This window comes from Gadus chalcogrammus, chromosome 13 (assembly GCF_026213295.1).
Source record: "Gadus chalcogrammus isolate NIFS_2021 chromosome 13, NIFS_Gcha_1.0, whole genome shotgun sequence".
Lineage (NCBI taxonomy): Eukaryota > Metazoa > Chordata > Actinopteri > Gadiformes > Gadidae > Gadus > Gadus chalcogrammus.
Genome location: NC_079424.1, coordinates 18591519 through 18603539, shown reverse-complemented (window position 1 = coordinate 18603539; position 12021 = coordinate 18591519). Strand labels below are relative to the sequence as shown.

The 12021-nt window shown below is 46.4% G+C and overlaps 1 protein-coding gene across 1 annotated transcript; it reads left to right on the top strand.

Moving 5' to 3' along the window:
• The first annotated feature begins 214 nt into the window (after positions 1–214).
• mdm4 (MDM4 regulator of p53) lies at positions 215–6448 on the top strand. Its single transcript, XM_056606207.1, has 11 exons — positions 215–463; positions 846–924; positions 1017–1091; positions 1232–1365; positions 1472–1521; positions 2016–2080; positions 3097–3193; positions 3513–3673; positions 3761–3955; positions 4051–4119; positions 4238–6448. The coding sequence occupies exons 2-11, from the start codon at positions 862–864 to the stop codon at positions 4808–4810; spliced, it is 1482 nt and encodes a 493-aa protein (XP_056462182.1). The 5' UTR covers positions 215–463; positions 846–861; the 3' UTR covers positions 4811–6448.
• Positions 6449–12021: the final 5573 nt, after the last annotated feature.

Sequence of the window (12021 nt, the reverse complement as noted above, 5' to 3'; positions counted from 1 at the left end):
ATTTCTGGTTCTAGGCTTTATATGTGATGTTATCAGTAGTGTATATATCAGTTCTGATAACAGATATTGAGATATGTCCGGAAAGGTTAATTTTATACATCAAGCCACGAAAATATATTAGACTGAACTACGTGACTATAGTGATCTTCGTGTACTTGAGTTTGTTCACCAGTAGGCGGCGCCATACTTTCCTTGGGACAGGTCTGGACTAGTACGCGGAACTTGAGTATCCGTCATCATTTTGAATCTTCTCGAGCCTGCTTGATGCTACATGTTCAGTAGTATCTGCGCTTTCATAGTCAATAATTGTTTCTCTGGCCAACCAGAGCAACACAACGCGAGCAATAATGTAATATCCAATAAAGTTAGGCGTGATGTCTGTCCACGAAGGTTAGCTAATATAAGTGATTTGCTTTTTGTTGTTGGATTAGCTGGTTAGCTCAGTTAGCGTGTTTCGTAATGGGTGAGTTAACGCGCATCGCCACCAGCATCATGATTGTTTGGCCACCTGCTAAAACTTGTGTGTACATTAGTGAGAACTTAGATAAAGTGTACGAACAAATGCCTTATTCTACGTTCAAGCCCTACAGGACATTCATCGCAGTAAATGATTTTACGCTGTTAAGGATTATTCATAATTATTCCATGAACATAAATAACGTTACAGAAGACAACGATTGCTTAACCCCAACATCCTTTCAACCACGCCGCCAGGGGACAGTTATATAGGAATAAGCGCGGATAAGTCCAAATGAGCATGATGCTATGCATGCATATGTGGCCCAGGCTAATATTACGGCTCTGGAACAATACGTTATAACTGAATGTTCCTTTCTGTATTTCAGGTTCGGCTGGTTTAATATGAGCTCTTTATCACCCCAGCCCCTGAGCTCATGCAGAACACTACCTGGAGAGGGGAGTCCGGTAAGAATCCGAATTTAATGACGTTCTTATTGTCTTTAACTGTACTTTAACAAATGTGCAATCATTGCTAAAAGAAAGGTTTACTATTTAAGGTCCAGCCAAAAGCGCCTCTCCTGCAAATCCTGCGTGTTGCTGGAGCCCAGGAAAATGTATTTACCCTTAAAGAGGTTGGTTGTTATAAATAAGGATTAAAATACTACATCTCGCATTGGACATGTTTCACTTGCAGTAGTGTTGCAGCAACACTAACATTTTGCCCCTTTTCCAAACGTGGTTTTATACAATACATTTTTTTTTTTGTCTATAGGTGATGCATTACCTGGGACAATACATCATGGGGAGGCAGCTGTATGACAAGCAGAGACAGCACATTGTGCACTGTCAGGATGACCCACTTGGGGAACTGCTTGAAGTGGATAGCTTCTCAGTCAAAAATCCAAGGTAAATACAGGTTAACCCCACACAATGGCCTAATTCAGTTATGCATTGCCTTGTTTAAATGTGCATTTTCTCTATTTTAAAATGGTGCATCGTTTTTCGATTACAGCCCGGTGTATGAAATGCTGAAGAAGCACTTGGTGGTGGTTGGGGCTAGCAGTAAGTGCTTTATTTATACATTTTAATGTATGGCATGTTTTTTTTTTGTAGAACATTGGAGGGAACATATTCGTCATGTTCTGTCATGCGTTGTATAACATTACTGTATTTTGTTCATTCATGGTGCTATTCTGATTCATATTAATTCTGTTCTACCTTTTCCCCTTTTTGTTTGAGTGACTTAAATACAACATCAGTATTGGGATATATATTTACCTATAATGATGAACTTGTTTTACAGAAACAGGAAGTAAATGTTTCTTCATCACCAATTTCCTCTGTTAGACTTTTCTGTTTGTTGTGTGTACAACAGTGCATCCGTTCATTTTGGCTGATGACAGCATCTATTTTTCTTCTATTTCTGCTGAGCCTGGAACGGCCGACGGCAGACAATGGCTGAGTGATTGGTGTCTGACTGGGTTTAAACCAAAAGTAGTAATGTTAAGGGTGGGATGGTTTGCTCTTTCTGTTACTGTGTCTCATTTGAAATGCAGACGCTGCTGAGAATCTTTCTTTGGGCCGTGAGTGTGTTGAGAGCGGAGTGGAGGATCGCGGTCAGGTAAAACAGAAGCATGGTGCTCGGAAGAAACAGAAACCCCTCCGTCCTGTCACCCCACCACACACAACTCCGGCTCACATCAGCACTGGTTTTGGCTCCAGTTAGTCTTTGTCCACCGTGTGTGTGACATCTTTGACTTCGGTGGTCCCTCAACGCGGTCAAACTAAAGTTCCCTCGGTTGCTGTTGACTTGTGTGCAGTGGGGCGGCGGGCCTTGGCTGCTGTCTTCATTGGTGTGCATATTGTACAGAGTGGCACCGTCTCTGTACGACCCCATCCGTGGCACTGGTCTGGCCGCGTTGCCCACACTCTTGTGTGACGCACCAGCTCCAACCAGTGGATGGGGGGGCAGAGTCACTCTCTCTGTCTGTCACAGAGATCTCTTCTCTGCACCGGAACCGTTGGGGAAAACACAGCTCGTGATCCAGGGGCAGGCCCCCAGGATACTCGGTATCCTCCTCTTTTGTCCTCCTACCCCAGCTCTCCCAAACCCCTCCGCCCCTAACTCGCCTGACTGCACATTAATAACTTGTTAAAGGCCACTCGGCATTAGCCGTGAAGAGCTTTGATGCAGCCTGTGCAACAGGCATTGGTTCTCAATGGTAACAATATAATCCCTTTAGTGATTTATGTCCCACATAAAAAGGCTTCCAAAACCCTCCTACAACCAATTATCAAATATCTTTATAAAAAAATTGGATGTAGGTCGATTATTTCTGAAGTGTAGTATTAAGCAATCTGGCATCTATAAATCTTTTATTAAACCAAATTAAGTTCCTTCCTTTCCCAAATCCTTTAGCTTTCACCCCGTCTACAACATTGTACTAACCCACCTGCCCAGGCCATTGTTTAGAACCAAGGAGGTCTGGTTATACCCCTACCCCCGCCTACCCGTCCCCCATCCCAACCAATCCAGTTTCCCATCCCGCCCCCCTCTGGTGATGGAGCTGTGGGCCCCCCTTTGCCCAGTTACCGCTCTGTTCTCTAATGCTTGATGTTCTCCTCTGTCCAACGTAGACGGGTGGGGTGGGGGCCGTCGCAGGACTGGAGCCCGGCAGGGAAAGGCCCCTCCTGCCGACCCCCTCCCAGAGACGACCCCGGGAGTGTGACCAAGGTAACGGTAGCAACGTCTGTTGCCACAATCCATCCTGCTATGTGGGAGATCTCACTGAGTGTGTGGCCATGGCTGGTTCAGCCTGTGCTCATTGTTCGCTCAATGTAAACCGGTGTGCATCCTCAACCAGCCCCAGAGTCTGACCCGGGCCAGGTGAGGCTGCTTATACCAGCCATCATCCGCACACAAACCCCACAGTAAGGTTGGGTTATTCCAAGTGATATCGGGATGTTTGTCGAGGTCTGAGATCCGAGCAAGACGATTGAACGGGCCTTTTTTCTATTTTGCAACGTTTAACAGTTGTTTGGTTTCCCAACAGACTCACTAGATGGCCTGCCACGGTCAGCCTGCAAACGGCCCAAATTAGACGTTACTCTGGACGAGTGGGACCTCTCTGGTCTGCCATGGTGGTTCCTGGGCAATGTCGGCAGCAACCACAGCCGCAGGAGTAACGGTTCCACGGACATCGTCACTAACCGAGTAAGCATATTGTAACATGAAGGCCGGCGGTGCGGCGGGAGCGTGCACCGCTGCCGTGACTTGAGGGGTCCGCTGTCCGCCGAGCAGGAGCGGGACACGGCGGCCGTGTCGGACGCCACCGGCGACGACCTGTGGTTCCTGGAGGAGGGCGAGGGCGAGGGGGTGAGCGTGGAGATGAAGGAGGCGGCGCTGGAGGCCGGCGGCCGCGGCGAGGGCGAGGGCGAGGCCTGCCTGGAGGCGGAGGGCACGGGAGGAGGGAAGGAGGACAAGGCCGACGGAGAGGTAGGTCGCTGGCCTCGTTGGTCGTCTGATTAGCGGGGGGGGAGCAGGGTGTGTTCTTCTATAACCTCTTGCTGAATTTGTTTGGTCGGGGGTAGATCCAGGAGGAGCCCGACGAGGACTCCCAGTGTCTGAGCGACGACACGGACACGGACGTCTCCACGCAGGTCTGTGTTTCCTCCCTCATAGTCCCCGCTCTCATTTCTGTGTCAAACGCGTCTCTCGGTTGGAGAAGTGCGCCGCGCTCTCTTGTTGACGCTCTTGTGCCGCGCTCCGCCCTCCCAGGACGCCTGGCAGTGCACTGAGTGCAAGAAGTACAACACCCCTCTCCAGAGGTACTGCGTCCGCTGCTGGGCCCTCCGCAAGGACTGGTACAAGGACGTGCCCCTGCTCGCCCACGCCCTCTCGGTGCCCGACATCCCGTCCCGCGGCTCGTTCGGCTCCCCGGACGAGGAGGACGACAGCGACGCAGGGCTGGACGTGCCCGACTGCAGCCGCACGGTATCGGACCCGGTCGTCCTGCCCTCCCACTGCAGGCCCGACCGGTCGCTCCCCACCCTGGGCTCGGCCCTGGGCAAGGGCCCCCTGGCGTTCGGCCTGACCAAGGAGGAGGCCGTGTCGGGGGGCGAGAGCCAGGAGAGCGTGGGCATGGAGATGGAAGTGGAGGTGAGGCCCGAGGCCCTCCTGGAGCCCTGCCAGCTGTGTCAGGTGCGACCGCGCAACGGTAACATCATTCACGGACGCACCGCCCACCTCATCACCTGCTATACCTGTGCCAAGAGGCTGCACAAGTCCCACGCCCCCTGCCCTGGCTGCGGGAAAATCATCCAGAGGGTGATCAAGATATTTGTAATATAATTGAATGTAACCCCTATTCTCCCCCCCCCCCATGTCATAACAATTACTTATTTTATGGGTAAAAGTTTCCAACACGCACGCTTAACAAAACACCTAGCACTTGGATGGGAAGTTCGCTCATGGGTGCCATCGTCTTTTATTTGACCTCAACTTTAATTTTTTTCTCAAGAAGGCCAATGTTCTCTGCTGCATTCAGTTAAAAGGAGGTATACAATGAGGTATTTATTTAATTTATTGCATGTCCACAATGTGGACGGTTGTGTTTATTAGATGTTTATACCAGTCGTTCCTTCGTTGGTTCAACACTGGTTTCTCTTTCAGGCCCTCCCAACCCCTTTCCTTATGGGATTAAGATCTATTCCCTGTCTGCTTTAGATTGACACTATTTGGATGGAGGTCTAATAAATCTCATATTTTTTACCTTGCTTTTGTTTCCGACGTTCAGAGTACCTTACAAACAAAACCCGGCCTCAAAGTACATTTATTTTATGTCCTGTTTTATTAATATGTGAGTGGACTATATCAAGTTTGGTGATTTAAAGTCCTGTTTTCTGTTCCTAATTGTAACAATTTCAACAGTTGAAGTGAATCTGTTTGGGACTACAATTGAAGTATTTATATGCTGTATTGTTCTCATAAAGGGTGACATTGTAAGCTAGCCAACGACCAGTACGATGTGCCATCTCTCATATACGAGAAGGGATTCTCCACCTTTCTTCTGTAGCTATGGCAAATTATTAATTGTAATTTAAGTTATTTACAAGGGTGCTACAATCCTTGAGAAGTACACCTGCAACTTGGAAATGAGAGGCCGTGCCCTGATGGTGCACTGCACTTGTTCAGTTGAGCCATGAGACGGGAAAGATCAATGAACACAATGATGGCTCATTGGAAGCTGAAGAAGAATACTTTCTCTGGATTGACCTGAAAGGACATTTCAATAGCTAGTAAGGTCTGAGAGGGTTTATGCGTTACACTGCCATGTAACTTGTTTTTTTCTGTGTGTGTGTGTGCGTGTGTGGTTCCCAAGATCTTGCGTGAAGGCTTATTGCTGAATTAGTTTTGCTTAGCCCAAAGGATATGGATATTTTATTTGCTGCATAGTCCTTCCAGTGCCATGAACCCTGCTGCCAGCAGGGGGCGAGGAGGCTATGTATAGAAACTAAGCACGCAGTGTGGTTTGATTAGTTATATTAGCAATCCGCTGGAAATACAGAAAGAATACATTGAATTTATCTATTATATTGAATAAAAAATGTTAACCTCTTCAAGAAAAATATAAAAATAATAATCTTCAAATAAAATGACCTCCAATAAATGATTCCACTGCTTTGACCTGTGATAATCAGAACAATATATACTTTGGTATAAACAATTAATCAATCGTCTTTTTGTAGACGATTGATTGCATAAGGTTTGTAACTTGTTTTCCACTGTAAGTCTTATTTTGATAAATAAAGTGTCAATTCCGAAAAAATATTCTTACAAACAAAAACGTTTATGGACTGTCTGGGCTAAATAATAAGTCTTTGTAAGACTGACCAGCTGTCATTTCCTCTCCCTAGCGACAGCGCTGCCCTCACACCTGCCCTTCTCTCTCTTCTGCCTCGTCACTCCTCTCACTGCTGGGACGCTCCTCCGTGTTGCTCTTTCACTGCTACGCGGCTGCAATCACACTGCCTTCTCTATGGCGGATGACCTGTCAGGGCCAATCAGGACCTGCTATAATTAATCTGCCGCGGTGGAAAGTTGCCTCTCGAGGGGTTGTTTTTTGGGGAAGTCCCCTATGTGACTCCCTGTCCATCAAATTCCAAACAAGTAAATCCTGGTCTATTCTGAGTTTACCACTCGCGTCGCCTTCTCCTTTTTCAACATTTCTAACAACCTTTATTACGTCTTTTATGATCAGACATACCTCTGGAAATAAGAAGCAAGTGATGAACTACAGCTCTATTAAAGATGATGGAATGTACTTTAACTGACTAACATGCTAACTCAATAAAATAAAGGGGAATGTGAGTGGGTGATATGTACCTGTTTCATAACCTTTATATATACTCTATTATATTATACTATATGCATATACATTTAATAATTGTGTCATGCAAACAAAGTGCCAAACCCTCATAGGTTTACAAGCCAACACAAGTACTGTCACAGTGGTCAGACATTTAGTTATATTTATGTCACCTTGCAGATCGGTCTTCCACTAAATATTCTGCCTGCTATTTTTATTTTTTTTAAGTATAAAATCTGCCATCAAAAAGGTTCCTTTCATCCAGCCAATAGAAATAAGTTAAATAGAGGAAATTGTGCTACAAAGTATATCGCTTTTGTCCTTGGAGACAGGACAGCAGAACAGAAAATACATATGATATCATATACTCTCATAAGTTGTATTATTGAATACAAGTAATTGGTTATTCAGTCATTCAAACCCAGATTTGACCTATCTCCATTTGATCCAATAAATATTGAATCTTCATAAACCTGATTCCCAAATTGCTTTACAGAAACGAAGGCGCCAATCGAAATACCAAAGTGAAAAGGCGGGGACAGAAGAGGAGCCTCGTTAAGCAGCCCCCATTGAGGCCATGCTAAATATGTTCCATGAATCTTGGTGAGAGTTCTTCACGTTCTCCTACAAGTGCTTTCCATCACCTTGCTTCAAGGCAGAGGGAATTCCGGGGACACTAATATGTGTCTGACGCTCTTCACTATACTATTCCATATATCTAAGAACCATCCGGAACATGTGGCTTATTCACTTCAAGAATGGGGTGCTCTGCTCTTGGTGGACGGAGTCTGGCACCCACACCGTGGGGGGGGGGGGGGCGGGGGATAGTGGAACATGTGGGCTTACCAACCGGGACGACATAACTGCCCGGGCAACATGGCACTCATAGCAGTCATTAGAATGGCATGACCTAGGGAGTGGTTGAGAAGGGGGATCTACATGTTTCCATGGTGACACTACTACCTCCAGCCCAACATCCCAGAATAACATGAATGCATTCTCTGTATGCGTAAGCAACACTTCCTGAAGGAGAAAAAAGAAAATAAATAGTTAGGCCGTGAGGTTTCGGTGGCTCACATTGTTCTAATTCTTGTCGGAGGACATTCTAAACGTTAATATCTTTTATGATTCTGCTATTTGTGGGATGCTCCACCGCAGATCGGGCTTTGTGGAATAAGTTCACAGGAGGGTCAGGATCTCTCCTTATCTCGGTGCTATCAGACCATTATGGAGGAATTATTGCCACCTCATCCTGCAATTGCAAGCTGCTGGTGGTGTGGGGGGAGCGGTCGGAATGGGTCGCGCAAGCACGCACGGTATCTGTGACTTTTCCCCTCTTGGACGGACCGTCTGCATGCCTGCCGAAAAGTGAGCCCCAGCCTCTTTACCCTCTGTGACTCTTCCTTGGTCGCGTCTCGCTAGACATGTAACTCTATCTTTACGGCTAGGATCTTTCCCCTCACCTACACACACACACACACACACACACACACACACACACACACACACACACACACACACACACACACACACACACACACACACACACACACACACACACACACACACACACACACACACACGCACACACACACGCACACACGCTGATACACACATACACACACACACACGCTGATACACACATACACACACACACACGCTGATACACACACACACACACACCTACACACACACATCCACACACACGCACACACACACACAAACGCACACACGCTGATACACACATGCACACACACACACGCTGATACATACACACATACACACACACACACACCTACACCCACACACACACACACACACACATACACACACACACACACACACACTTTTCCACTGTGTGTGTCAGACTATTTGTCCGCTCAAGAAACAAGGTGACTATATGTGCCCCTCCACTGACACAGGAGGAGGTCACTGAAGCCGGAGATAAACAAAGATGGGGTTAAGAGTGGCGGACAAAGAAAATACAAAAGTGGAATTATTAGACAAGGTAGACATGAGTAATGTTTAAAGGGGAAGGGTGGGGGAGGCGACTCCACCAAGTAAACAGGGTCAAGGCAGCGCCGCCAGAGAGGCTGCGGTCAGGCCCAGGACCGGGGCCCTGTCTGGCCCTCAGAGGGGACCAGGCAGAGCGGAGCTGGCTTGGCATCTGGGTCAGACATAGTTCTCTGTGCAGCCCTGCGCTCCAATCTCACAACATCGCTCCGCGGGGCTATAACACTTAACACCCTCAGGAAGAATTCTGTCCCAGCGAGCGTCCGCCGGCCCGGACAGGGTTCACCACTAGGCCTCCCAGATATGCTATGTTGATTGCGGGTTGACACTGTGGTAATGTCTCAGTGCTAATTGGCAATCCTCCTTTTTAGGATTTTGATTAATACACCACTGATGCACTCCGAAGTCCCTCGTTTCCAAGTAGCGTCAGTGTGTTTCTTCTGTGTGGTTGCGTTTTTTGGCCTGAGAATTCAGGGGGAAATGGAGGTTGATTGTGCAATAGCTTTGTCTGGAGTAAATCATCTTTCATAGGGGAGCGATGCGATATTGATCACCGGGAACTGTGATCATTCATTATAGTCTACACTTCAACACAATAAAGTCTTATATTGAGGCAATCATGTAAAGCACTTTGGGGTAAAAATTTTGGAAACCATGTGGTCAGAAATGAACAGGGGCTCCGGGCATTCTTTCCTTAATTTTTTGATTGCCCTTGAAAATGGGATGAAGGGTTTAATGGGCTAAACACACCCGTAAAATAAAAGATAATTGAGATTTACTCCGCAAGTTGATCTAAATTGTTTTATTGCCATCATTCAATATTGTTGTAATATTGCTTAGCAACCATTTGGTGAAATTGCCCTGGCAAATTATCTGAAATGCCTCCAAAACGCTTGACACGTGGCCTAAAGAAGCCCTTAATAAAAAAGTGCATTTCTGTTGGGTACGTGCGTAGGTGGTAGGAGTATAAATGCAGATCCAGGGCTGGAGATGCCAACCCAGGGAAGGGCAGTGCCGGGCTCCGGGGCTCAGCCCATTCTTGTGATTTAACTTGACACCACTTGCACTAAGACTGCGACAGCTGCGTATGCGCATGCTGGCCGTTCTGTTTGTTGTAGGGGATTACTCGACGATAAAAGCCCCCAGTGAGGAGGCAAGAACTACTGTTTCTCCCTGACTTAGATGGCTTTCCGTACGGGGCCCAGTGGGACCTCTGTAATCACAGGTGTGGGTGGGGGTGGTGGTCTTCATTTCATTCTGAAGGGATGAATTGGAGAATTCTAGTGAGGGGGGGGGGGGGGGGGGGGGGGGCGATAGTGTCGCATCACCTTTACCCATCCGTCACATGACGCGACACAGGGGCTTATGTAAGGTCCATTACTCAACAGAATCTGTATAGAGGAGGGAGGGGGCGGGGGTGTGTCTGTGTGTGTGTGGGGGGGAGGGGGGTTATAGGGGTGTAGTGTAGGAGCCAGACCCTAGAAGCTCACTATTCACCTGTGTCTGTCAGATGAACGTGTCATAAGGGTAAACGTGTTGTTTCGAGCGGAGCCGGTTATGAATGGGAGCAAAGAGCGCTACCGATTAGCATGGTGGACAGGCTTTAGGGTGTACTGAGGATAGAAGCGCCTGGATTAAACTGGTATCCTGCCTTAGCACACTATACAGCACAACCTGAAAGCTGTCATGGTTTTGATGTAGATAAATACGTTAGACGTGTATATTGAATCCTAACTTTCTTTGGAACACACAGAAGGAAAAGCAATCTTCATAATAGTTTCAGGTGACTGTGATCATTTATTATAGTCGACACTATAGTTGTAAGCTCAATATATATCGAGAGCCAATCATGTATAGCACTTTGGGGTAAAATGTTGGATACCCCAGTCAGGCGGCCAATACAGATAAGCCTGCATCACTGGTCTGGCTGCATGGTGGTCTGTGTTCATAAATGTTGTTATGCAAATGTAAAAAATTATATTTTATTCCTCATTTTGTTACTTTGTCTTCTTCTGTTTTTATTTACTTTTTTCACTTTATAGGGCTTATTCATCACAATGCATCATAGGGTTAGGGTTAGACTGTTTCAGTATTGTTAAAACCTCTCCCAGTTTCAAACACAACAATGTTTGCCCATAATGAAAACTCATTACACCATTCATTAAGAAATAAGGACCACAACACAATAACTAACATTCCAACACTTCTATGCTTCCCAAATGGACAACGGTCATTGAGATATGATACGTTGTGATACACAAGCCCTATTTTAACAAAGGCTCAGCCTCATCAGTCTCTACCATGGTCTGCATCGACTATACAGAGACTCTGACAGCACGCCTCATCCATCCCTCTAATCTGGTATCAAACAGGTCCTGAACAGACCTCCGCACCATAAATCCCCCCCATCCAACATGTTGAGGCAAGCCACTGGTAACAGTCAGCGTCAACGTCCGTTCTGCATCATTCCCTCCCAGCTGTTGTGAACTATTCTGCTGCTTGTCACTGCGGAGAGGCTGAAAGCCGGGGCTGGTGACAGGGCACCACCCCTGTACACACAGACCAAAATAAATGCTGCTAACCTTGGGTAAAAAGCACATAAGAAAATCCCATTGTTCCTACTTGCTTGCTCTTTCGATGTTTACAATAAATAGTTATAAATAGGCAAAAAGCATAACGGCCGTTACATTTAAATAATCTAAAACATGGTCAGGACATCAAATGCTGTTATTGGATAGCATACAATACCATTAACATTTAGGACTAAACTTTTCATCACTGTGCTGTCTTGTAGCTTTAATTGTTGTCTTCCTTTTAAGCCTTTTATTTGTTAACTCTGTTTTGAGGTTGTTTTGGATTCAAACAGTTTCCTATGGTGCTGTGCTAAACTAAACTTAATTTAACTGTTATAATCTGAACTGAGATAGACTGAACCAACTCACCTTATGTTAACCAAACTACACTAAGCTAAACTAAACAAAAATAAACCAAACAAAATCTAAATCCCCATAGTATAGTCCACATGGACAAACCCCGAACCATAAACCTTTGTTGATGTTATTTTCCGCTGTTATTATTTAGAATGCTAAAGTGACTCCTGGGTTCTGCTGACAATGGCTTTAAATGACACGGAGGGGGGGGGGGGGGGGGGGGGGGGGGGGGTTGGGGGTCGGGGGCCGTT

What these genes read in the sequence shown, in the direction of transcription:
- mdm4 (XM_056606207.1), top strand. Translation starts at nt 862, where the DNA reads ATGAGCTCTTTATCACCCCAGCCCCTGAGCTCATGCAGAACACTACCT. An exon ending in TACCTGGAGAGGGGAGTCCG is followed by an intron (nt 925 to 1,016) that starts GTAAGAATCCGA and finishes TTACTATTTAAG; the next exon opens with GTCCAGCCAAAAGCGCCTCT. An exon ending in GAGTGGAGGATCGCGGTCAG is followed by an intron (nt 2,081 to 3,096) that starts GTAAAACAGAAG and finishes TGTCCAACGTAG; the next exon opens with ACGGGTGGGGTGGGGGCCGT.